The sequence below is a fragment of the Sciurus carolinensis genome, chromosome 8 (genome assembly GCF_902686445.1).
Source record: "Sciurus carolinensis chromosome 8, mSciCar1.2, whole genome shotgun sequence".
Lineage (NCBI taxonomy): Eukaryota > Metazoa > Chordata > Mammalia > Rodentia > Sciuridae > Sciurus > Sciurus carolinensis.
The window spans coordinates 3401534-3428053 of NC_062220.1; the positions used below are offsets into that span (position 1 = coordinate 3401534).

Consider the following 26520-nt stretch of genomic DNA (forward strand, 5'->3'; position numbering starts at 1 on the left):
CCACTATGTGTCAAATATATGTAAACAAGGCTATAGAACCCATACGCCTAGCAAACCCTCAACTTTTAATCTATCATTATATGGATGATGTTTTGTTAGCTCATAAAGAAAAAACTGTCTTGGAAAATTGTTATAGTTCCTTAATAAAGTCACTAAAAAGGTGGGGCTTACATATTGCCATTGATAAGGTACAAATGACAGACACCAAAAACTTCCTGGGATCTATCATAAATGCAACTATGGTTAAACCCACAAAAATTAGTATTTGAATAGACCAACTGAAGACTTTGAATGACTTTCAAAAGCTATTAGGTGACATTAACTGGATTGGACCTTACCTTCACTTACCCACCTCAAGTTTGGGCCCCCTGTTTGTGATTCTGATCCCCTCTCTAAGCGGGTGCTTACCCCTAAGGCTCGAACAGCTCTCAAACTTGTTGAAACAGCTATGGAAAAGGCTCATCTTGATCATCTTGACCTAGCTAAGCCTTTATCATTCATTGTCTTGGCCACAAATAAGTTACCCACAGGAGTGTTTTGGCAAAAGGGTCCTATTCTATGGGTTCACAAGAATTATGCCCCTAACAAGGTCTTATCTTTGTTTACTGAATCTGTGGCAGAATTAATCCTTAGGGCGTTAAAAGTATCCCTTTCTACCTTTGGGTCACATCCCTCGACAATAACTACTCCTTATACTACTGACCAGATACAATATCTTATTAATAATTCAAATTCATGGGCTATGGTCTTTACTAGTAATTCTGCTGTGTTTGACAATCATTTGCCATCTAATCCTCTTCTCCAATTTTGGGGTCAACATCCTATAATTTTCCCCAAAGTCACCCGAAAAGAACCTATTATAGGAGCTACCCTTATATTTACTGATGGATCAAAAAATGGTACGGGTGCTATTACTATAAATAATGTTACAGAAACATTGCTGTTTAATACTCTATCTGCACAATAAATGGAACTATTAGTAGTAATAGAAGTATTCAAAACCCACCATGAGCCTTTTAACTTGTTCTCTGATAGCAAATATGTTGTTAATGCTATTCAAAATTTGGAATTAACTGGTCTGATCTCCCTCACCTCCACTATTACTAAATATTTACAATCCTTACAAAAACTTATTTGAGACAGAAAAAGTCCTTTTTTCATTGGGCATGTTCAGGCTCATACTGGCCTTCCAGGTCCTCTAAGTTTACACAGTGATTTAACAGACATGGTTACCAGAGACCCACATATCTTTGATGCACTTGAAAATGCAAAAACTTTTCATTTCAAATTTCACGTAAATGCTTCTACTCTACGTACACGCTATAAAATTACTAAGGCAACAGCTCAGGACATAGTCAAGTCTTGTGCTAAATGTGCTACACTTATTCCTAACCCCTTGTTAGGAGTAAATCCAAAAGGGCTTCAGCCCAATCATATTTGGCAAATGGATGTAACTCATCATTCAGAATTTGGAAAACTACAATTCATCCATGTGTCAATAGATAACTTTTCAGGATTCATTATGGCCTCTGCTCACTCTGGAGAAAAAACCAAAGATGTGATAACACACTGTTTACACTCTTTCTCTATCCTAGGGGTCCCCAAACAAATTAAAACAGATAATGGTCCTGGATATACGTCCCAGGCCTTTAAACAATTTTGTTCCACCTTTGGTATTCAACATATCACAGGAATTCCCTATAATCCTACTGGACAGAGCATTATTGAGCGTGCCCATTTAACACTTAAAAACATACTTTATAAACAAAAAGGGGGAATAGGGGCATCATACAGATCCCCAAAAGACAAATTATCTGTTGTCTTGTTCATTTTAAATTTTTTAAATCTCGATTCTGAGGGCCGATTGGCTGCTGACCGTCATTCAGAGGCTAATAAAAAACATTTACCTCAAGTGCTCTGGAAGGACATTCTATCAGGACAATGGAAAGGCCTGGATCGGGTATTAATCTGGACCCGAGGATCTGTTTGTGTTTTCCCGCAGGACGCACAATCGCCAATTTGGGTGCCTGAAAGATTTGTCAAGGCTTCCTCAATAGAAAACCAAGAACAACAAGAAGATGTGGAAGTTCCTCCAACTGCTGTTGTTGATGATCCCTCACCATGTTAATGGAGGAGCCGTGCGTTACCTATGGGGGATAGTAAAGGTGTGGCCTTGCCTTTTGCCCCTTACTAACTCTTTCAATCTATATCCCCCTATTCTTACCACTAATTCCACATTAGGGTTACCTACTGTTACATGCCCAAAGCTGTTAATAATAAGACTGATTGTCATATCCATTGGTGTGGCCATTGCTAGTCCTTCAAAAAGCCTATTACTTGGCCTCTGTTATGGGGGGCTTGTCAGCAACTAGGACCTGATAAAAGGGTCTCCAGTAATCTGGCTTTTGGACCATGGTATTTACCTAATCAGATATATATCACATCTTAAAGTACAAAAGATTTTATAGAAAATTTGGAATATAAAGGCAATTTCAACCCCTTATCCATCTGGTCCTCATGCGGACCTAAGGCATGTACGGATATAAGCCCCCTGGCTTTTGTAAAAGGAGGGTCTATAAGTAAAGGAAAGTGCACTGATCCAAAGGTTAAAGGAGTTAATACTGAAATATGTAGAGAGAGTGAAATGATTGTTTTTTCATATACTCCTGTGTGCCTAGCTTTCCTTTTTGTGACTTTTAATGAGAACTTCTCTAGACAGTTATTTTCGCAGATCGCACAACAATGGACAGATGGATTCGACGAGCTGGTAATAAGGCTTTGACGGCAGATCCTCGCCATGAACGTCAATGAGGTGGAAGTCAAACCAGGAGGACTTATCACGGGAGCATTAGATAAACTAACACAATTTGGCACCAAATTTGGGGGACTCTTAAGTTCCACACTAATAAGCTTGGGTATGCTTGTGTTAATTCTATTCTACATCTACAAACGCCTCAAAGCCAGTCAACAGGCTTATAATGTGATCATAAAACAGGCCATGGCCGCCCTTGGAGCAGGACAATCTCTCAGTATATGGCTTAGTATGCTGGATCGGTAATCAAAGACAGGTAACCACGGGAAAACACTGTACCAACCTAAGACAGAAGGGCCAACCCTGCCTTGGTATCCTTTGATGACAGGTAAGGACAGGATGTTGATTCCCAGGACCTAAGACAGACACGATCCCTGCCAGCTTCCTTTTCATTTCATATAAGGAAGGGGGAATTGTTGGAGGCTGTCATGCAGACTACCCCAAGATGGCGCCTGGCAGCCAGCCAGAAGTTGTTTTGGTCACATTGGCAGTGAGGAGGTTAATTAACATAAGCACACCCAGGTGATTTGTCATTGGCCGTATTCAGTTAAGTCCACGCACACAATGCATGCACAGGTGTTCCCGAGTGCTCCTGGTCGTGCCTGCTCGTTTTGACCTTTACCATGACTGGGCAGCTGGCTCCTCGCCTGATCTTTGCATAATTGGCGTCAGCCCTACCCTTCGCCTCCTGGAGGGGATATAAGCCAGCGCCGGGGTTCCAGGTTCGAGGTTCCGGTTCCCGGTTTTCCTGAATCACAATACACCGTTTCGAATTCAAGAGCCTCAAGAGCCTCGCTATTCGTTTGTCTCCTGTGCCAAATTGACTCCGCTGGACGGCGTCACTGTTGCCTGCCCCGACTGCTCCATTTGAACCCCCATCTGCGTCTCACCTTTTGGCCATTCCATGGGTATCTCCTGGGCCTAGGCATGTATGCAGGAAGGGGAAGAGGCAGGAGAAAAAAGAAAGTCTGAAGTGTATACAAGGGGCAGGGCGTGCTCACGCTTGGGATACCAGGACACTGGCTATGGCCCCCTTCTCTCTCCGGGAGAAGTCCTGTTACTATTTCTTAAATAAAACCTGCTTTCTACGCTTGCCTCGGGGCTTCTCTAATGTTTAAACTTCAACATTTGAGGAAGCAGAACTCATCACTGATAACTGGCAGTATCAATATGAAGCCTAATACAAGACTGGTACCCAGTATAGTACTGGTGCCCAGTGTAATACTGGTACCTAGTACAGTACAAGTAACTAGGTAGTACTACCTAGTAGATATAATTACCAAGAACAGTACTGGTACCTAATACAATGCTAGTACATAGCATGGTACTTGTAATAAGTGCAATGCTGGGATCTCTTGCAGTGCTGGTACTCAGTGTAGTACTAGTATCTTGTGCAACGTTGTTACCTATTTCAGTACTAATAACTAGTGTAGTACTGGTACCTAGTATAGTTACCTAATGCAGTACAGATAGCTAATGTAATACTTACGCCTAGTACTATACTGGCACCCAGTGCGATAATGGTGCCTGGTACAATGAAGCTACCCTGTGCAACATTAGCCTAGTGAGATTCTAGTATCTAGTATAGTACTGGTGCCTTTTGCAGTACTGATAACTTGTGTATGTTAGGTCCTTAGGCCAAAGTAACTCCATTTTGAAAATCAGCACCTGCCCATCCAGGCATAACCTTCCCGGTAGGCCCACCCCCAAGGAGTCCCTAACTACTGAAACCACAGCCAAATAACAATCACAGGGCCAGATGGGTTGTTTTTAACTACTCCATTGTACATGACTACACAGGTAAGAAGCTTTTTCCAGCAGGCTGCTGCACCTTGCCGAAGGGCAGCCTGGCAGACTCTGTCGACAAACCCATGCCTGAACTCAGAGCTGTGCCTCTCGTGGGTGTTTGCGCCAGCTAGCTACTCTAACAGGTAATACCGGTGTCTAGTGTGCTACTTAAACCTGTGCAGTGGGATGCCTACTGCAGTACTAACACTTAGTGCAACACTGGTGTTTAGAGCAGTACTAGTATCTTACGTAGTACAGGTCCCTAGTATAGTACTAATACAATACTGGTGCAATACTGGTGTGTAGTATGGTACTAACACCCAGTGCAATACCGATACTTACTGTAGTATTAGAACCCAGTACAGTACAGGGACCTGGTGCTCTGCCAATACCTACCAGAACTGGAACCTAATACTGTAGCACAATACTAGTACTTCTTACAGCACTGGTGCTTAGGGCAGTATTAGTAACTTGTGCAGTACTAGTACTTGGTGCAGTACTAGTACCTAGTATAGCACAGATATCTAGGAAGTTGTCAGTGTGTATGCTTCAGGGTCCTCAGAACCCCTACCAGCATTTTAAAAGGTCCACAGAAATTTGTCTTGGAGCAATGATGTAGTGAATACGAATTAGGAAGTATTTGACCTTCACATTAGCCATGGGAACCTGGCTGTCTAAACTTTGTATTTATGGAAAAGGTAAAACTCCAAAACTTCTGTTCCTCCCCTACCCTGACAGGCTTGCACCAGCTTCATTTTGTGGATGTAGAAAAGACATATGGGGTTAAACTAATTTCTAGTTTGGACTAGTGGCTTCTTCTGCTTCAAGTGCTCTGGACTCGGCACCAACCGCATGCAACATTGTTCCTGTGTGTCTGACCCCCTTAGCAGTTCTGTGCTATTGTCCCCCCAGGTGACCCCTTGGGCTTTCTGCCCTCATCTGGGAAGTGGGCCTTCTCAGGAGGACACGCACAGCTTGTCCTCTCCTGATCTGTCCACAGCAGGTGTCTGTAGAGACACCTGTTGGTCCAATATGCAGCTGGGGTGGAGCACTGTGCAAACCGCCTGCCTCCGGGGAGGCTCAGCAGTGCCTGCCGTCTTTTCCACGGTGCTGTGGTTAAGCTTTAAGGAAGGATGGATGGTGGTCAGGAAAACCTATGCTACCCCTCCAAGAAAGGCTGCTTTCTGACCTTGGCCAGTCCTAGCTGCAGACCCTAATGTCCAAAGGCAGGTTTCTGCTGCCCAGGCCACCAGCCCATCCGTGCAATGGCTCTGAGCTCATCCCTCAAACCTGAGGCAACAGAGCCAGCCCAGGACCAGGTTGCAGGGTCATGCACATTCTGGAGCTGGCCCTTCCTCTGTCCCTCCTTAGGGGACCAAGGAGGGCACTTCTTGGAAAAGAAATTCCTTTCTAACACTTCTGCGTTCACTGAGCAAGCCCACGGGGCCTCGCCCACTCCCGTGGCTCACACCCAGGTCACAGCGTCGATCCTCGGGAGCCTAACCACCCCCTGCCTCTGACTTCCTGCTTGGCCTCACAGCTGACTCCAGCGCCAGCCTGTCATTTGCAGCATGCTCCACAGACCGTTTGTGGGGACGAGAGACGGGAGAGTCTGCAGATTGGACACTCGCCCTTGAGTCCAGGGGCCAGGTGGAGAAAGGAAGCCATGGGCTTGCGTTGGGAGATGGTCCCCCGGCGTCTCCCGCAGCAGCAGGTGGAGCCATCCCAGGCCACATGGATCACTCCAGCCATGCAGTTACCAGGTGGAGGGCAAGGGCTTTGAAGTGGACTCTATGGGGCAGACCGACTGAAGGGCCAGCGGAGGCTCCTGAACGGTACGGCTGCTCTGGATGGCAGCGTGGCAGCTTCTTATGAGAGTGGACACATTCACTGTGGGACCAACGATGCCCCCTCCAGGTATTGACCCAGGAGGAAGGAAGACATGTGTCCACGCAGACACTCACCACAGATCGTCCACCAGAGCCCGGCTGGAAACAGCCCAAGGTGAGTGAATGGACAGTCACGGTGTGGCAGGACCGCAGACCACTCCTCAACATCCACAAGATGCACTCCAGACCCTCGCACAACGGGGCGACTCTCAAAAGCAACTGTGCTAGTGAAGCCGGACTCACGAGACCAGGCTGTATAGCTCCACTGATGGCACGTTCTAGAAAGGCAAAGGGACATGGCGGTGGCTGCCAAGGACACCTGCCAAGGGGAGGGGCCTGGCATCGGGGAGATGGAGTGCTCTGCGTCTGGCGGAAGCAGTACTCAGCGATCACACCTAGGAGCCTGGACTGCTGAGCTGGACGTTCCTAAAGCGCGGGTTGTCAGTACACTGCCCTGGACGAGCCCGCAGCCTCCCCTCCTCTCACCAGCCTCCCACCCCCTTGTTCACAGAACCCGCTCTTCCCTGTCTTTGTGGCTCCTCTTGGTCAAAATTGCCCTCCACATTTCTTCTAAGTCAATGTTACCAAATAGGAATGCTGTGTGTGTGTGTGTGTGTGTGTGCGTGCGCATGTGTGCTCACATGCGTGTGCAGCCCAGAGCACAGAGAAGGTGACTAGAAATGAAACAAAACACAGCAAACAAGAAGGGCTAGCTAGGGCCTTGTCACCACCATCCTCTGCCTGGTGTTCGCTGGGTGCCGCCTCTTCCGTCCCTGGAACAAGGGCACAGCACAGGGCACACCTTCACCAGGCTGGCTGCCCAGGGTGCGGCTCCTCACAGAGGAGTCCTCGGGGAAGCTCTCGGCCTCCCGCGGGTCTCGGATGTGCTCTAATCATGCATGACCTGAAATCGGCCCTGCGAGTCTCGACACAGGAAAGCACAGGCAAGATGGGAATAGAAAAAACAAAGCACAGTCAACCAAATGCCAGGAAAAGCTTTGGGCAGAGGATCGAAACCAGCACGTTTGTCTGCAGCACAGACTCCCAGGCAGGAATCCAAACAGCTGCGTCCCGCCAGGTGGACCGCGGGAAGGCGAAGCTGGGCAGCCGGGGAAGGGTGGAGACGTGCCCCCTAATGGGGAAGACGAGGAAACCCAGGAGAGGCTGCCTCGTCTCCGCAGCGCAGACCTCGGACCTGCAGCACCTGGACTGAGCATGGCCCCCGGCAGCCTGGCCCAGGGACCCTGCCCAGCTCCCCCTGGCTGGATTCAGCCACCCGCCCCCTGAGGAAGAGGCAGAAGATGGAAAAGGGAAAAATGAACTTTACACAGTCTGATCGAAGTGGGGAGAGGCCGCCAGACTGAGGAGCGGTTCCAACTTACAGGAAGGAACCCAGGTGACAGACGTGTGTGACTCAGTGCCACAGAAGGCAGGAAGGCCACATGGGCCGCTGTCGGTGGCCTGTGCCGGGCAGGTCTGGCGATCCCGCTCCCGGCTGCTGGTCCTGTCAGGCCTGAGGGAGCCCCTCCGCTCCCACTGCCAGGCAGGGGCCAAATGCAGTCTCTGCCTCACTGAACCAGTCGGGAGCTCTGCTGATCCGAGATCCACCATGACCTCTGAGTCTGCTGAGATGACCAGGACAGGAATGTTTCAGGGGAGCCTCACTGGTCGTCCCAGAGATAGAAGTGCCACTTGTCCAACTGCAACCCTGGTGCCACTTAGCAAGGCAGCAGGCAAGAAGGGGCAGCCCCACTGACCAGTCCACACCCCAGACCCAGGCGGCTCAGGGGACTGACCGTCCTCAGGCTCAGTCGGGGTGGGTCCAGGCACGCCTACTCCTGCTAATCCATAGCTACTTAATTCATTTCCTCCAACAACCAACCAACACTTTGGGGGCCCCTCTGGGCCAGGAGAGGGAGACATGAACATCCCGTGTAGGATACACAAGCTGGCAAAGTAAAGAGCAGTGTGTTTTCACCTGCCAGTCAGAGGGGCTGAGGAAGACCCTGCGGACAGGGGAGGATCCCACTGGAGAGGCCTGTGGAAACAGGCCCCACGCAGGTGGCTGGGGCAGCTTCCTGGGCAGTTGCCGTCCCACGCCACAGCCCCAGGTATAATGGGCACGGTCCAAGCCCCGTCCAACCCCTCTTTGGTGCCATGGAATGAAGGACATGGAATGTCAGAGGACATGCTCCTAAATATCCCTTAGACAGTCACACCTGCAGCAAGGTAAGAAGCAGTGGTAGCTGGGAATGGGCTGTGAGGTTCCTCTTGGACTCAGGTCACTGACAGAGGATCTTCAGAGCAGGAGCTTTTAAAGTTGGGGCTGAAGGAGGAAGGACTTGGATACGAGGTGCAGAGCGAGAAGGAGATCCTGTCGCACAGTCGATGTGCGGGAGTGTGACGTGCCGACACCAGAGAAGGCGGGGCGGAGCCTGCGCCTCCTCACTCAGCAGCAGCTCACTGATAAGCACTCTTTCCTGGGGACCCGTGAAGGCCCCATCCAACTCCCACCCAGCTCCAGGGAGCCACTGGGGCTGACCAGTCGCACTGAGGCCGAAATCTGCGCTCTGCCCCAAGGGTGGGAATACCAGGGGCAGGGCTAATCAGTCAGGTCTGACCACACCGGGCAAGGCGTGGCACCCACCAGGAACGGAGCCTGAAGCACTTTCTGCGCACCCACAGGCACTGGGACTCACACCCCACAGTCAGCCTGCACCGCACAAGACCTTCATGGGGTCCTACACGCTACGCGTTCCGTAGAGTGAGCGTGTCCACACGGTGAAGTGACGGCACAGTGGAGAGGCTCGCTGGGATCTGAGCGCAAAGCCGTGGTTTTTGGTAAAACTTGCCAAGCAGCTGGAGTTGAGCTGGAGGGAAGTGGGAAGGAAGACAATAGGGGAGGGGAGGGAAGCCGAGAACAAGTGCAGGTCTTGGGGAGAGCTAGGAGCTGTCCGCAGTTCTGAAAACCATGAAGGTCCCATGCAGGGGACTCTCCCCCATGAGGCCAGGCTGGGACATGCCCAGGCTGATCACAATAAGGGGTGGGGTGCTAGGGAAGAACAGAGCTACTTCAGATTAGTTGGAGGGAGTGACGGGAGGGGAGGGGGTGTGGGGTAGGAATGATGCAGAGTGAAACGGACATTATGACCTCATGTACATGTATGACTGCTTGACCCACGTGATCCTGCAACACGTATAATCAGAAAAAGGAGAAATTGTACCCCATCGATGTATGATACATCAAAGTGCATGAATGCATGCTACTGTCATGTACAATTACAACAAATAAAACACTTGTTAAAAAGCCATGCTAAGAACACCTCTTGCTCCTTTAGCAGGTGACCTCTGGCAGCTGCGATGGCTGTGTGCTCTGCAGAGCCGAGCAGGTCTGTGAGCACATAGCTCCAGGGGACGGGGCCTTGCACCTCACAGGAAAGGCTCAGAAAGGCAAAGCCCTAAGCTGCAGGGGCAACAGCACTGGTGCTGAGGAGTCTCCCTGTCGCCTTCCTGGACACACTGCTGGGGTCTTCTCATGCACCGGGCTCAACTCGCCACATGGCACAGGTTTAATTAGAAGGGCACAGAGTGCAGGCACTCACAAATCTGTCTTCATCTTCCACGAGAGCCCCAGCTTCCCGTAATTGCAGTGCACGCGGCTTCTGCCCTGCTGAATTCTCACAGCAGGCACGCAGGCATGACCCCTCCCAGACTGCCTAACAGAATGCAGATGGCTCACCTCCCTTCGGGCTACTCTGCGCCAGCACCAAGCCTGCCGTCCATCAAAACTTTTGCCACGTTCTCATTGTAAAACCAATCGCACCAGGTGGGGCTGAGGTTTCCTGTGTTCCAGGCACACCCTAAAACTCCCCAAACCCACCTCCGCCTGTGATGTCCCAGGTGCACAGCAATTGGAGCCTGGCTCAACACCTCCTGTGTCCCAGGAAGCGCTGACTCATTACAAAGCTCAAGCTGCATGTGTGCTCTACCCAGCCTGGGGCAGCGCCTTCCTGTCTCAGTCCATTAGAATGAACCAACAAGACCAGCTCTGCCGCCAGGCTCAGCTCTCTCTCTTGAGGCTGTTCACGAGACCAGGATGCCCATGACCCTTCCTGTTTGACTTTGTAGATTTAAAACACCCCCTGGATGTACTTTACTATATGTTGCTATGCAATTCTGTATCTTTCCTTTTCCATAAGAATTTGAGCTCCTTAAGGATAACAACCAAGTTTCTGTGGCTTGATACAGTATTTCAATAAATGCTTGCAGACTTATGGTGTCTTTACCGCTTCCAATGGGGGATAAACAAGAATGTCTAAAATTAACTGCACTAGGTCCAAACAAGATGAGATAAAAATAATTCATTGAGCATTTAGAATTGTAGATAGAAAAGGCTACAAATACCTCTTCTAAGAGGGAAATTAAAATTAGACAGGCTGCAGAATTACTCAAGTGTCATGGAACAAGCCCTGCTTTAGAAAAATAATTAGAGAAAATTTCATTATTGTAGAGGCATATTACTGCTGTCCTTGTACAGTGGGGATTTGGGCTGGCTACAAAGTAGTCTGATAATATTTAATTACAAGACTATAAATAGATATCAGGTGCGTACTAAACATTAAGAATGAAGAGCTCACCTTAAGCAAAACTCTCCTCTGTGCTTTTCGGGTATATCTTTTCACTCAGTTGCCATACGGAGCCTATGAGGTGGCTGCTGTGACTATCATCTTTTTAAAAATATGAAACTAAGGATTGTGGAAGCAAAACAGTTCTCCAGGTCACAGAGCCAAAGTCGGGGACAGCGGGTGTGTGGGACTGCAGCGCTACAGGCCTGCGCAGCCGCATCGATCTGCTGCGTGAGGCACTGGGCACTGTACACGTACTTCCTAAACAGTGGGGAGCCCCCTGCACCCCAGTCTCCAGTTAAGTGTACAGTTCCAGGCAGAAGGACCTCTATAAAACAGTACCCCTCAGTACTCCTCAGCTTTCTGCTCATGATTGCTCTGACTTTGCCAACAAAGGGACATGTCCAATTTTTCTTAAAATGGATTTCTGCTATAGAGTTGATTTTCTCTAGAGTTCATGACTTTCAGAATAATCCTAATAAATATGAGATTGTACATGCCCATGCACACACACATACTTTTTTTTTTAAAGGACTTGAGCCAAAGGCAAAACTAATTTTAAAAAAAGTCATGCCAGGAAAATGTCACAAGGCAGTCACTCTACAAAAACTCTTGTCTGAAACGCATGAGACCCGTGACAGAGAACATTTAGCTGGCTACAATCTCTGCTGGGCAAGATGGCTTTATTTTGTTGAGATTGCAGTACAAAAACTTTTAGTGAAATGCTCTTTGATAAAAACAACCAGCTTTAATTCCTCTTATGTAAACAAATTTGCGTAAAAGACCCACGTCCTTTAAGAATACGCTTCTTAGAAACTTGGTACGTGGGTCTTGAATGCCTAGAGAGAGCAGAGGCCTCATTCTCCCAGAGTGCTGCAGCCCCTCACCGGCATGCCGAACCCCCAGCTCCCCCTGGGGAAGGTCAAAACCACAGAAGGACAGACACTAGCCCATGTGACAGAGGAACGCAGGAGCAGGACAGAGGGACGTCCTCCCAGATTCTCTTCTACCACTTGCAAAAAAGAAGGCTGGCAGAAGAGGACACTGAAGAATTAATCTGACACATCTGTGTGGCTGGTGGGGAAGTCTGAGGCTCAGGAAAAAATGAAGTTTAAACAACAGGTGGACTGGCCCTAAAGAGGAGGAGCTGTGACCCGGCAGGCGGCGGGGGTGGAGGAAGACGTGCCACCGTCTTCAGAATTATCAGGAAGACTCTGAAGCCTTTTCTATGTGAATAATGTAACTTCAAACATTTTAATAGTGATAGCTTTATTTTTACCAAATAAACGTGCTCTCCTCTCTCCAAAACCCACTCACAGCATAAACTGTAGGCCAGGGCTAATCTCTGGCCACCTGGTGGAGCAGGCGCCCAGCTGACCCAGGGGGGTCTCGGAGGCAAGCTGCCACAGCCCCAGGCGAAGGAGGGTCCCTTCAGGGACTCACGGTCTCACTGACTCAGACAGGAGCTGGACCTGAAATAATCAGTCGATGTCTGCGCACTCAGGGGTCCTATGACAAAGAGGAGGGTAGGGAGGTGCAGCAGTGCCGTATCAGGGACACTTGTGGGTAAAGTGGTGGCAGGAAGGTAGGAACACTGCCTCCACCACCCACCAGAGGGTTAAATGGAACACTCCACCCGCTGCCTCTGCCAGTCGTACAGGAACCTCAGGGGAGAAACAAACCAGTGTCTCACGACAGTCGGGCCTTCATCGCTCTGATGATTATTCTCCACATCAAGTTTGATCGTCAGTCAAATTAATCCAAGAAGGTTACTTTGATGTCAGGGGTTTTGGAGTCAGGCTGCCCTGCATTGGGATCTGGCTCTTCTCTACATGGGCTGTGAGATTCTGGGCAGGTGACTTAATCTCTCTGAGCTCTCACTTAAAATGGTAATAAGAGAGATTTTCCTGCAAGGTTGTTGCACAGGGGAAATGTGCGCAAAGCACAGCCACGATGTGGTTTGTCACCCTGCTGATCTTAAGATGCCAAGAGCAGCTCATTATTCCTTGGCACCAGCAAGGAAGGGGACTGTGTAAGCTCCAGGGGTCTGAGCATGCAAGCTGAGCTTTCACCACCGACTCCTTGTCCTGGGCCTGCCAGCTTGTTTGGCTAACTCTTGTGCCAGGTTTTAGACTCTGTTCCTGATCAGTTCTGACTGATGCAGTAAAATATGAACACAATGCATTAGGAATAAACTGCTTTTTGAGTTTGGAGTCTCACAAATTTATATAAGATGGAATGAAAGATCCATCATCTACAACAAAGTCTATTGTTCCCAGCAGTAGATAAATCTCAATGCATAATTATATTTCCACATGACCATTGAAGATGTATATCTGCTTGAAAAGAAATACAATAATTCCTCTGTACTGAAGAACATTGTGCATTTCTACTTGAAATATGCTTCTAATGAAAGATTCCTATGGAGACTACTTTTACTAGGATAGGCCATCTTCAGTTTCTTTATATAATAATAACAATAATAATAATAATAATAATAAAAACAAATATTATTATTAGTAATAGTTTATAATAATAATGCTGGGGCTTCACATATACAAGGCAAGCTCTGTACCACTGAGTCACAGCCCCCACCATCTTTGGCTTAATTTTTGAATAATCAGACAGCAACTGTCAATCACAGTTTGCTGCCTATCTCCATGCATGCATCTCTTCTTTGTCTGAAGTCCAAACAAAATCATTTTTTCCACATTTGTTGTCCAAGGACACGCCCAGTGCTATCTAAGCTTGGTGGAAAGCAGATGCAGCGACGGTGGCCATCATCTGAGGTTTGTGCTGACCTTGGGAACAATGCTTTTGAGCAGCTCCTGCTATTGATTTCACCTCACTTGGGAAAATCAGGATGCCGCAACCCAAATACTCACAGGAACCTCCCTGACAGCGGCAGCCCCACTCAGTTTCCTCCCGAGCTCTTCCTGAGCACTTGGCTTATTCCAAGTGTATTGATGGAGCATAAGGATAGGAGGGGAAGGGTGGGTGGGGAACAGGAAGTTCAGGGGAAAACAAGAGTCGGGAGGGAAGAGGAGAGGTGGAGGGTGGGGGAAGGAGGAGGAGAGGAGTGAGAAAAGGACAGAAGCGAGACCGGCAGCATGCCCCGTCCCCCTGCTGGCTCTCTGGCTGGCAACTGGCTTGCATCTGTGCTGACTCCAGCACGGCTTGCCAAGCTCCAGCCGCCTCACTGCCCTCGGGGACCGGGCAGGGGCCAGGGCAGGCGTGGAAAGGCCGCATGGGTGTGTCTGCACAGTGCTGGGCACTGGAACTTGCTCCTGCTCTCATGGCTTTCCCTCCCGCATACACTTTGGGCTCCAAACCATGAAGTTTTGAGAGACCAAGAGCGGAGCAGTGCAACGTGAGGCAGAAGCAGCAAAGCTGTGTGGCCCAGTCAGAAGCGGGCACTGAGCCCTGGCTCCTGGGAACCTGACGCCAGGAAGACCATCAGCCACGCACACAGCGACATGCCCGGGGCCGCTGCGAGCCAGCTCTTCCAACCTGTGGCCAAGGCTGCCCGGTGCAAGGCAGTGCTGAAGGCGAACCTGTGGAACTGGGGCTCCTCACTCAATGCCGTGCACTGCCCTGGCATGTCTGTGAGGCCCTGTGGTGCGGTGAGAGCTTCCGAGGTACTGGTGAGGCTGTGACCTGGAGCCTCCTGGCATCCTAGGCCAACCGCCCGATGGGAGGCACGGGAACACCTCACTCTTGGGAGCCTCGACTGGAACCAGAGAAGGAAGCGGGCAGAGTGGCTTCACAAAAGGGCCAGCAGCTGGACTTAAGTGACCACCCCCATGCCCTTCTAGTAGTTAACTAGGAAGGCGTCGGATTTGGGACCATAAGGACCCTTCCCTGCAGAGGTCAAGGAGCCCGGCTCCTGCTCTGAGGGTCGAGTAACTAGTTAATGTTCCACAGATTTCTAATTAGAAGAGAATGAAAGAACCATCTTACCCGTGAGGAAGTTTGCTCAGGACGTAATATCCAGTGTAGGAGTGTTGGTATATCTGAAAGACAGAAGGGGGAGGACCAGCATTGAGACACAGGCTGTGACGGTGGGATTTTTCAAATTAGCGAATCCTAGAGGACGTCAGCGGGCAAGGGCAGCTAGCTAATGCGGAGGCCGGAGGCAGGGTCTTCTGTGGGCCTGGGAGGCCAGTGTGCATATCCTGCTTATTTTCATCACTTGCATGGATTGTGGAGCATCAGAGGCTTACAGGCATCTCCATGGCTACCTGTCCTGGGATTAGATTAGGGGCACAGACACCTGGTTTATAAATACAGCATAGACAGTAACGAGGACACTGTGGTCATCAGAGACCATCACACACGGCGAGACATAGCAGGACCGGAGGACACATGTATGACTCCCAAATCAACTCTCCGAAGCCCCCAGCCTTATTCTCCTTTGGTAATTCCTATCTCAGTTGGTGGCTCCATTGTCCATTCAGTAAACTGAGTTGAAAATTTAGTTTTTCTTGACTCCATTCTCTGCCCTTTCCTTCCCTCACTCCAACTCAGCTGACCCCAAAGAATTCAATTCTTCTCGAGTCCTTCCCAAATCCACTGGCCACCCCTCATCCCTGGGGAAGGTGCCTTCTTCCAAATTCCTCCACCCCAGTCTCCACAGAAAGAGGAGACCCTTCCTCTCCCTAGATTAACCCTGAAGACTGGGTCCTGCCCCTCTGCTTCCTGCTGAACCTCAGTCTTTCCTACTCTGTGAAGACCTCCTCAACCAACCCTTGTCCACCATTATCTCTCCCAAGTGTGGGGAATATGAAATCAAACCATTAAAAAAATCCCTGGCCAGACTCCCATTGAACTTCTCCTTCAAGTACAGTGACGCCGCATATGAAGTCTACTGTGTCACTGGTTCATGGCTGATTCACTTCTAACTCTGTTGTCACTTGGATCTGGAAAGTCCCTCCTGTGTTGAAAGCATGGTCCCCAGTGCAGCAAGGTTCAGAGGCAGTTTTTAAAGAAATGACTGGATCATGAAGGATCTAATTTCACTAGTGGATTAATTCATTTGATGGCGTAGTATTTTGAATGAACGACTGGGTGCTAAAAGTAGGCAAATGGGGCCGGGCTGGAGGGCTGGCCTTTTTGAGACCCTGTTTTTCCCTGGTCCCTTTCTCTGCTTCCCGGGTGCCATGAGCTGACAGCTTAGCTCTACCATGCCCTTCCACCAAAATGTTTCTGCCCGGGAGACAGTCAAACGTGGTGGGTATAGACCAGAGTTGACCAGTTCCTATGGACCTTCTGGGAAGAAATGTTGTCCTGTGGTGTCTAGAAACTCTCTCCCTCCACATTTGGGGAAATGGGCCCAGTCGAGGGTTCCGTTTCTAGGAATGAGATCAATGAGCTGAAATTCTCTAGAGCAGACGACCAGATTGACTGGAGTCTGGAAACTAGAGCAAGTGGAGGAGGAACACCCAGAGGACAGAAGACCAAGGGGATCAGGGACAAGGTCAAGGTTTGAGGGGGCACCATGAGTCAGTGTTCTCGTTCTCTTGGGAGAGTAGGGCTGATGTGTACACATCCCAAGGAGACAGGCTACAGCAACATCTCGCAGTAGCTGAAACTACCAACTGCCATAAAGGTGGATAAGTCTGTTCACAAAAGCATAAGAACCATAAGAAAGCTCAGGGGTGGTGAGGGTGAGCCAGGTGGCCACAGCAATTGACTACCAAGTCCCAGGTGCACCTGGGCTGCTGCCTCCCTCACCCCACTGCCCTTGCTAGAGCGCAGGTCTGACTGCTTCTCAGAGCTGCCGTCCTGTCTGAACCTTGGATCAACGAGTTCAAGCCTTAGCATGGCAACTCTGACAAGCTGTGCCTAGGACGAGATCATTTCTGTCCCTCCTACTTGGAAATCCCACAACCTCTCCCCGCCAAGATTCTACAGGAGGCTCGTCCACTGCGGTGCCAGTCTCCTCTGGATGTTCAATCTCCTGTTCCATCCGCATCTTTCTCGTGCGCTATTCTAAGGACGCGGCATCTTGCCAAGAGAGTTCCTGCCTGCCTCTTCCCACACCCATGGCTGGTGGTCCAGGAACTGTCAGTCCTGACGTTGAAGCTGAATGATGGTGGACCTCCAGTGACTTCTTCTGCAAGCCCAAGGCCCTGGGCACCCTGGGTTCTGAGGACTACAGTTGGCTCACATTTCCACACACCCCATCCATTTATTTTGTACCATTTTCATAAAGTTTAACCTCCTGTGATGATTTAAAAAGAAAAGTTTCCTATAGGACCCCAAGTAACTAGATAAAAATAGGAAAAAGCAAACATGTTTAGTTCATAATGCACAACATAAATATTGGGAAATAATATAAACCAGAAGTCCTTTGTTTTCTCCTGTGCTCTGGTATGGATGTGGTTTGAGTGAATCCCCCAAGGTTCACATGTGGGAAGCGTGGTCCCCGACATGATGGTCTTAAGAGGTGGCAGAGCTTTAAGAGTTTATGCTTAGTTGTAGGTGGCCAGGTCACCACCCTCAAATGGGACTGATACAGTTCTCGTGGGGCCCCTGTTGGTGCCCACACATCCCCACACCATGGTCCTGCACCTGCTGCAAGGCCCCCCAGAGCTGAACAGCAGCTACAGCAATGCTCCTGGACCCCCGGAATCGGGAGCTATCAGCCCATTATGCCTCTTTCCTTTCTAAACTCCCCAACCCTTGGTATTTCTTTACAGCAGTGGAAAATGAGCCAACATGCCCTGGTTGCACACCTTTCCTCCCCACGATGTGGAGCTTACAGCTGGTGCGACAACAGGCAAGGGGCGGCGCACAGATGTACAGTTGTCAGACTCAGGATACAAAACTAAGGGGCAAACCCTTAGCGTGCAATCTGTCTCTCCTCCTGGAATAACGCGTCCACCACAAACCCTTTTCAATTTAAGAGGGAGAGTGGGGTTCCTTTCTTCTTGAACCTGCAGCCTGTTCAAATGTGCAGCTCAGTGCCTTCTCCTGAGGCATAGCAATGCCTTGTCTTGCGCCCAGTCCCTATTTGTCCAAGTCATCGGTGGGGGATGTTCCTTCAGCCTCTGTCTGCTTCGCACATGGAATTTTTAGTTATGGGTTACTACAAAGAGAACATCTGCATATGGTGGCAAAATGGTTAAAGTGAGGCTGTGTCTAAGTATCTTTGGTTTCAGAAATGAGCAGTAAGTTTCAGTTATGATCCCAGAGATGTTTCCAAATATCCACCTCCTGAACCTCTTCCGAATCAGGAGTACGTGGGACTTTGTAATCGTGTGCTCCCGCCTCGGCGTGGACACGCCACCTCCTGCAGCTGCACATGTGCCTGTGCTGGTTCTTTCAGAGCCAGTGAAAGCCGTGAGCTTCCCGGAGAACCCGGTGCAATGGTCCAGGAGCACGCCCTCCCACCCCACACCAAGACAACACCAGCCTGCCCTCCCCTCTGACCAGGTGGGTCACGTCCTTGTCCCCTCCTTGGCCAACCACTGAAGATTGACCCTGGCTTTGCCTGGCCCTGGCCGCTGGCTTCCGACTTCACTGCTTGTCTATTCTGCTGTCTGCCAGACCTTTCTGCTGACTCATGCCGAATTTTCCTTGAGGACGCAACATCTCCTTCTTTCCTGCTTGCTTGACTGACTTCCTGCTCTTGTTGCATAGACTGCCTGCAGAATCAGTCTTACGGAGAGACAAGATAAAAATAAATAAAATGTCCTTATGTTGTATATGTCTTCAGAATTTGCAAAGCATTTTCCCCATTCCTTAAATTGACCTTCAGAGAAACTTTGCTTGTTGCCAGAACAGTTTTTCCTTGCTTCATCTTTTAAATTAGGAAACTGAGACTCAGAGATACAAAGCAATCTGTCCAAGGTCACATCATGTTGAAGGAAAAGAACCCAGGAATTACCCGCTTTACATTAGCTTTACCGTATAAAATGCTGGGGAGAAGGCTTCTACCCCCTAAACCACCTTTTCTCTACTAGCTGGAAATGCTCAAGGGATAGATCCTTTTCCAAAAGGGTTGTTTGAAAAAGAAAAGAACTGGGTGACTAACACTGACGCCACCATCAGCCACCCTACAGAAAGGATCGGCTACCGGTCATGGATCATTCCTCAGAAGGGCCCAGAATCCAGAGTAGGTGCCGAGAGGCAGGGAGACTGAGGACTGAAGTCGCCGTGGGAGGAGCAAGGCGGAGACCATGGAGCCCCTGTCCGCAGTCGCCCACGGCCTTCTGAGCACGTTCATATGGAGCTGTCTCCTCTGTGCCAAAGGTGCACTGGGCTCCCTCCCAAGACCAGATGAAGGGGGCGCACCAGCATCTGCTTCCTGGGTGAACAGGCACCCGGGGAAGGGAGCCTGGTGTTGGCACTTGGTCCTGATGACACAGGCGTCTTCACCCGCCATGGAGATGTCTGTGCACACGTGCCAGGCTGCACCAGAGGTCGGGGACGAAGGGTCCAGCCAACTCAGCGTCGTCCCCCACTCTGCTTTCCAAAAGGAACCTCTGTGTGTGGCCACTGGGCACTGACTTCTGGAGGGGCAGTTTCCTCATTCTGCCACTGGAATCTACGGGTCCCATGCTTAGTTTTCATGACCCGCTTGCTCCTGCACTTGGAGAGCCTGCCCACTTGTACGGCCAAGCCCAGAGCTTCTCCTTGGGCTCCTCCTGGCCTTCCCGTCTATCCCCGGGCCACTCATTCCTCCCCATGCCGACCCTCTGCCCCAGACTTCCTCTTTCCCTCCTCTGATGCTCTCTGAACAGAACCCAGGACAGACCTCTTTCATCTCCGCAGCTGCCCAAGTTGCTGGCCATCTCTGACACTGCCACCACCTCTAGTGAGCTTCCGCCAAGTTCCCTTCAGGTTCCAGTCCGGGCCCACCCTCCCGCCCGTCAAACCCTCAACCTGCCTTCCCAGTTTCAGCAGCTGCTCCCCAGCTCACTCTGTCCCGCACAGAAGCTCCCCAGAGGCCATCCCCACCCTTGGCCTGGGGTGGGCCATCCTTCTCCTCGCCTTTCCTCTCTCTGTGTCTGTCTAGATCAGCCCGTCCTTTCAGTCCACAGAACCCAACGCCCCTGCTCTGTGAGCTTTTCCCAAGACCAGAAATTCTGACTCCCTCTGCCCCACAGCACATTCTGTCCTGTCCCACCTCTGGTGGGGTCTGTTTGTGAAGCCCATGAAGGTGGCAAGCCGGGGCGACTCCGTCCTGCAGGCTCCCGGGGCACGGCTGGAGGGCGCTCTGAGCTCAGGTGGGTTCAGTGGCTGCACTGGGTCACAAGAGTAGGGAGCCTTTGCTGTGGGCCAGGTGAGGCTGGACCCCAGGCTTTAAGGGACCTCCCACTGCCTCAGAGGAGGGTGCTGGCCGTTCTTCACAGCCACACCGGGAGCAGCAGTGGCCTTACGACAGCCACATTGCCAAAGGCATCGGCTGTGACGTCGCTCCTGGTAAAAACGCTGGGTAAATGTGCTTTCCTCACAGACTCTGAGGCCTGCTCACAGGTCTCCTGGTCAGTACAGGGCTGGTCAGTTCAGGGATCCGCACACTGATGAACGTCCTGAGCCTCTGCTGTGGGCACCGCACTAGTGAAATGTGTCTGTCAATCTCTGACTCAAGGACTCAATGCAGTGGGCCATTTTTTAAAAAGAAATAAAGTAGGAAGCAAGAAAAATATTACAGAATAAGGCAGAAGGCAAGGAGGTTTTGTGAAGTTGCGTTTCCATTCTGCACATGTACCTATACACGCTAGGTGAGGTTGAAATGTGTTTACTATCTCCCTGTCACCATCCAAAAGTCTCGGCTCCTGTTTTGTTGGGGTTCTCCAAGAGCCCTGGGTTGAGCTGTGTGGGGCTGAGGTCCCCACTCTCAGTACCCTGAAGTGTAACTGCTTGAAAACTGGGTCTATACAGAGCTTATCAAGTGAAAATGAGGGCTGCGGGATGGGCGCTGCTTCTGTACACCTGTAAAAAGGGGACGTTGGGACAAGGACACAGACACATGGAGGGGGGAGATGTGAAGAGCCACTGAAGCATGAGCAAAGACAGAGGCCTCAAGGACGCATGCACAGGAACGCCAAGAACAGGCGGCCACCGCCAGGAGCGGAAGAGACGAGAAGGATCCAACCTCAGGCTCCAGGGCCCAGGTCCTGCCCCACCTTGGTTTTGGACTTTGAGCCTCTGGGATTCCAAGACAATGAATTTCTGTTATTCTAAGCCACCTGGTATTGGCTAATTGTTATGAAGTCAAATTCCACCCCTGTTGAAATCAGCATCACCTGGCAAACTGTTGGGAACAGCAACGGTCCTGCTGAGTTAGCAAACCAGTGAGCGCAGCCCAGAAACCTGTTTCCCCAGCTCCTGAGGCCAGCCTGGTGCTGTGGTGCTGCAGCCTCTGCCATGTGGCTGGCACTGGCCCGGTGCCCCCCGGGGCCAGGGCATGGCTCCCTCACTGGGAGGGCTAGTGAGGACCACAGACAGTGCCGAGAACAACGGTCTGATCTAGCTGAGGAACGTGGCTCACCACATCGCGGGACAGAAAGACGTCAGCAGAGACCACACCCACGAAAGCCACAGGGCCATGTTCACAGCATCGGGTCATAAGTAGGACGAAGTCTGAAAACTGCACGGCCACTGGTCTTTCATCGAAAAAAGATCCAGCAGGGCCAACTCAAGGAGGGGTCCCCAGGCAGGAGGTTCCCGTGGCTCCGTGTCCCTGGTCCCTGCGTCTCTCCAGTGGCCCTCTTCTCTAGCTTCTGAGGTACACGGTGTCCCTCTTGCCGCTGTTTATCAGACACACATGCTTCTGCCTGGCCTTTGGGAAAGCCCAGCAGCCCTGGCGCCCCTGCCCACACCCAGGACAGTGGCTCATGATGGTTTCTGCTCTGCAGATGCCGGTCCTTCCTCCTGCTCCTCCTGCTCCTCCTGCCCTGGTCACTTTGTCCCGTGTTTTTTACTGGTGCATTATAGCTGCACAGCTTGACAGGATCTGTTGTCACACATTCGTACGTGTGCACAGTGTGACAGCAGAACTTGGCCACTGTCACTGCCGCTCCTGACGCCCGCTCTGGTCCCTTTCCTCTTCTGGTCTCCCTTGACTTTGGAGACCCACCCTTACCCTTGCTTCCCTCTTTGCTCTCCAGCTTCCACATACGAGAGAAAACTGTGACCCTTGACCCACCTGACTTCTCACTGAACAGGATGTCCCTTAGTTCCATCCATTTCCCTGCGATTGCCATCATTTCATTTTTCTTTATCCTGCCCTGATCTTGATAATGAGCTTATTCACGGATGACCTGCTGGTTTGGGTTCAGTTTCGGGCTCACTCTTTCCTCCTAACCTGACGCTGCTGACCTGCGTGTGGGTGTTGGAGTATCCTTATCCACTGACCATTAAACCCACACAATGCCAATACACTGCTCTTACATGATGGCCACCCACCATCTGCCTGGTGTCTGCGTCTCTGTGTTCAGTACAGCGGGGTCCACCTTTCGTGTGAGTGCTGGTGTGCCTTGTCCCCCGGCGGAGAGTGGCTGCAGCTTATTCTTCCGCAGGTCTGCCGAAGCTCCTCTCCCAGCACTGCTGGGGAGGGTCAGGCCTTCCCCTGGGAAGACAGGACTTCTTACCTCAGGCCTGGCCCAGGGGCTCTGCTTCTGACAGGGTCCAGCTGGTCTCAGTGCCCGAGTGTCCCCCACCCTGGACCAACACCTCCAGGACAGCAGCGGAAGGCACAAGCTCTGACACCTTGTTCCTCCAACCAGGCCCCCAAGCACCTTCTTCTCTGCTTTTGAAATAAGCCTTCCTTCTGCCAGATTATGTCCAGGTATATATTTTTAATGTAAACGCCTTGGGGTAAGATTTCTGCTCAGTGTGTTCAGCTCCATAGACCGTCATACATGGATTTAACTTGACAACTGCTGATATTGGTAGGCAAAGATCCTTATTTATATTTTCAGAGCTCAAAAAATTTCCTAAACTATAATACAAACAAACATTTTATACCACTGATTTTCCTGAACAATGTGGGGGGAAGCAGTTCCCTCCTGTTTTGGGTGACAAATCCAAGGTGAGGCAGTTTTATTATTTAAAACACTCTACTGAGGGGCTTTCAGACTACCCTGACAGAATTGGGGATTCAGGACGCAGCTCCATATGCTGCCCCGCCGCAGCCACCACACAGGGGCAGACCTGCAGGACTTCACGGAACTAAAGAGAATAGTCGTGGGCATATTCTCTGCAGAGGCCCTCATGAGCAGAGCACAGAGGAGACACCCCTGGGGTTTCAGGCCGTCAGCCTGTGCAGGACACAGGCCGGGGCTGGGCTATCTGCAGGGAGTCTCAGACCCTACTGTGGACACCGCCCCTCAACCAGGAACAGCATGGCCCATGCTGAGGGGGCTCAGAGCCCCTGGAGCACAGCACTGGCATCAGGAGGCAGTGAGACAGCCCTCGCGGTGCGGTCCCGTCCTGCAGCTGAAGCCCGACATCCCCACCAGAAACCGGCATTCTGTAACCAAGGTCCTCTAAGCTTAATCTGAGCCTCTCATGGCGAATCCTCACAGGTAAGAGAAAATTCGATCGTATGACGGTGACCAGAGAGGGTTTGGAGTCCACTGGGAACATCCAGCTGAGAGGACTCCCACAGGGCTGAGGACCTGCATGCTTTGTCTGACAGCACTGCCCTCCCGGGTCACTTGGTCTGCTTGCACCCCACTCCGGAGGGCTGTGTCCACGCTCCTTCCTGGGTTCCCACCAGGTTTCAGGGAGGCAGTTCTGTAACCCCCGCTTCTCTGTCTCCCCAGGCTCGTGCTTCCTGGAGCGTTCAGCTTCTAGAGCCTCCTGGTGCTTTGCTCAGACCTCAGAGGCCTCTTCCTGACTGCGCTGTGACCAGGAGACCCTCTTAGCCTCCTCACGTGGGCGCTGCCGGGGACGTCGGCCTAGGGTAGGGACAGAAGGGAGTCTCAACAGGGACTCGCCGGCTCTGGTCTGGCTTGCTGCCTGCCGTCCAGGAGGAGTCAGCCGTGTGAGCAGCAGCGAGGCTTGCACCCCAGCACGGAGGTGACTCCAGAAGCCTGGTGGCCGGCCCTCTGGACACCACAGGCAGGAGGCTGGAATCCTCTGTACGCGTCATGCTGAAGCAGCAGTCCCAGAGGCGCAGGGAAGCCAGGACCACTGCACCTCGCCAGCAGGGCTCAGCCTGGCCCGGCGCTCACGTCCTGACCAGCCTCTGTCATCTTCCAGTCCAGACTCACCCTGTACAGTGCCACCACTGCCTCGAAATGCACCCAGAGCTGCCGAAATCCTGGTGGGAAACAGGCGGCCCAGACCCGGGAGGCAGGGTGTCCTGGCTGCCCTGTGAGGGTCCCCACTCTGCCAGAGCAGCACACTGCTTCCCAGTTTAACTAGGAAAAGGCACTTGTTAAAAGAAGAAATTCAGCCAGGACCCGGTGAGAGAGGTCGAACACAGACGAGAAGCAGGGCGGGCGTGGCGCCCTCTCGGAGGGAATCGCAGGGCACCACCCACGTCGGACGGCACAGGCCTCTTCCCAGACGCCCCAGGCCCACACGGCAGCGTCAGGTGGGAAGAGAGGGCAGGGGACCGAGGAACGGCAAGCACAGGGCGGAGAAGGGAAAACCAGCCACAGGATGGAAAGGCCATTTCACCCGTCCAAAGGGGAAGAATGCAGGCTTAGAACCCTAGCCTTGCAAAGCAGAAAGCACCTACCTAGTGAAACCAGCGTTCAGAAAGCCCCAGGTAACTCTATTCGAATTAGAACAAATAAAAAAAAATAAAAAATTATAATTTTTTTTTTTTAAAAAGCCCCAGGACCAGCTGGTTACACGCAGGACTACGTCAGCTTACAGTGACCACGGCTTGGGTGACACACGTAAACATTCCAGAAGCATCCTCAACAGGCTTCTAAACCACGCCAGGGCTGCTAGGAGGAGCCAAGAGAATCAAATGCCCACTCCCCATCGAGGGAACCAGGAGGGGCACAATGTTTAAGTGCAGGTCAGTGTTGACTAGTGCTGGGAAAAAGAACTCTGGAGAACGTGGGGGCAGGAACCAAGGTGGGGTTTCCAGTCTCAGTTCTAAGAGGGGGTTGTTTTCCATCTATGAACGTCCATTTTTTTTTTTTTTTTTTTTTTTTTGGCAGTGCTGGGGATTGAACCCACGGCCTTGTGCTTGAAAGGCAAGCACCCTGCCAACTGAGCTACACTCCAGCCCCATCCATATGTTTCTTAAGAAATCCTAGAAGACTGAAATGGTAGGGCCCTCTGAAGGAGGACAGGTGCTCTCAGACCCCAGGAGGGCTTCAGCCTGAGGCAGGAGACACCCCGTGGGCCTGAGCATCGCTCTCCCTGTGAGCCCTTTGCCATGACGGTGTCCACCAGGAAATACGAGAACACTCTGGTGTTGGGTCGGCCCTGTGTGTGAGGCCAGCACTGTGCAAACCAGGGAGTGAAATGAGCACAAAAAGCACGGGCGCTCTAAAGCTGGCGGGGACCAAGATGGTTGCCACCCACAGGACTCGCACCCTGAGCTCTCTGCAGCAGCCCAGGGCAGGAGCAGCTCTGTCGAAGTAAGCAGAGAGCCAGCCCAGCCGCCAGCACCATGTGACTCGTCCCGTGCCTCCTGTCCCGTGCCTCCCGTCCCGCTTGGCGATGCTGCGCACGGTGAAACTTGGCCTTCTACACCCAGCGGTTCTTTATATAGCTTCTGGTGTTGACAGTGCCAACACCAGAATCACAGCCTGCCGTGCCTCTGAGACGCTGTCAAGCAGGGCGGGGGTGGCAACATGTAATGCTTGACGTTCGCGTGCCGCATGGTCACAGAGACTGACATTAAAAAGTGATCAGTGCACCCTGCTTGTGCTCGTCACGTGCTTAAGGCCCTCTAGGAACACTGGGGACACTGGGAGGCTCCTTCCTCCAGGAACACCCCGAGGATCCTTCCGGACCTGGACTGGGCTGCTGAGCTCTGTTCAGCTTCTCCCAGAGCTAAAGGCACTGGAGGAACTTAGCTCTGGTCTGCAGGACTCGCAGGGGCCACGGGAAGCCCCTCCAGGAGCCGGTTCTGCAGCGTGTGGGCTCCTGGGTCTGCACCAGCCTCTGAGCCTTCACGTGCAAGGCCGTGCAGGCACTGCAGCAAGGGCCCCTGGGTGAACACACTGGGGTTCGAGAGCCAGCCCTGGGTACAGCCCTGGCTCCCCTGGGAGTTACCTGGACTTACACAAAGCTCAGGTGAGACCATTAGGGCCTGGCCCACTAGGTCACTGTCAAGGAGTCCTGTGCACTGGTCTTGTGACCCTTCACTACTCCATCTCTGCACACCTATAAGTCTAATCGCAGCAGGTAAACACACGCCAGCATGTTGCTGGGTTGCTGTGGGCTCTCTGCTGTTGGCCCAGTGCTGACAGCTGTAGGG

The 26520-nt window shown here is 51.4% G+C and overlaps 1 protein-coding gene across 7 annotated transcripts in view; it reads right to left on the reverse strand.

Annotated features, from left to right (window-relative positions):
- Positions 1 to 26520, reverse strand: part of Dpp6 (dipeptidyl peptidase like 6) — an 872193-nt gene that overhangs the window by 193453 nt on the left and 652220 nt on the right. For all 7 annotated transcript variants that reach the window (XM_047560556.1, XM_047560558.1, XM_047560555.1 and 4 more), the window contains exon 6: positions 15075 to 15127. In XM_047560556.1, the coding sequence (XP_047416512.1) occupies positions 15075 to 15127 (53 nt within the window). The remainder of the gene's footprint in view (positions 1 to 15074; positions 15128 to 26520) is intronic.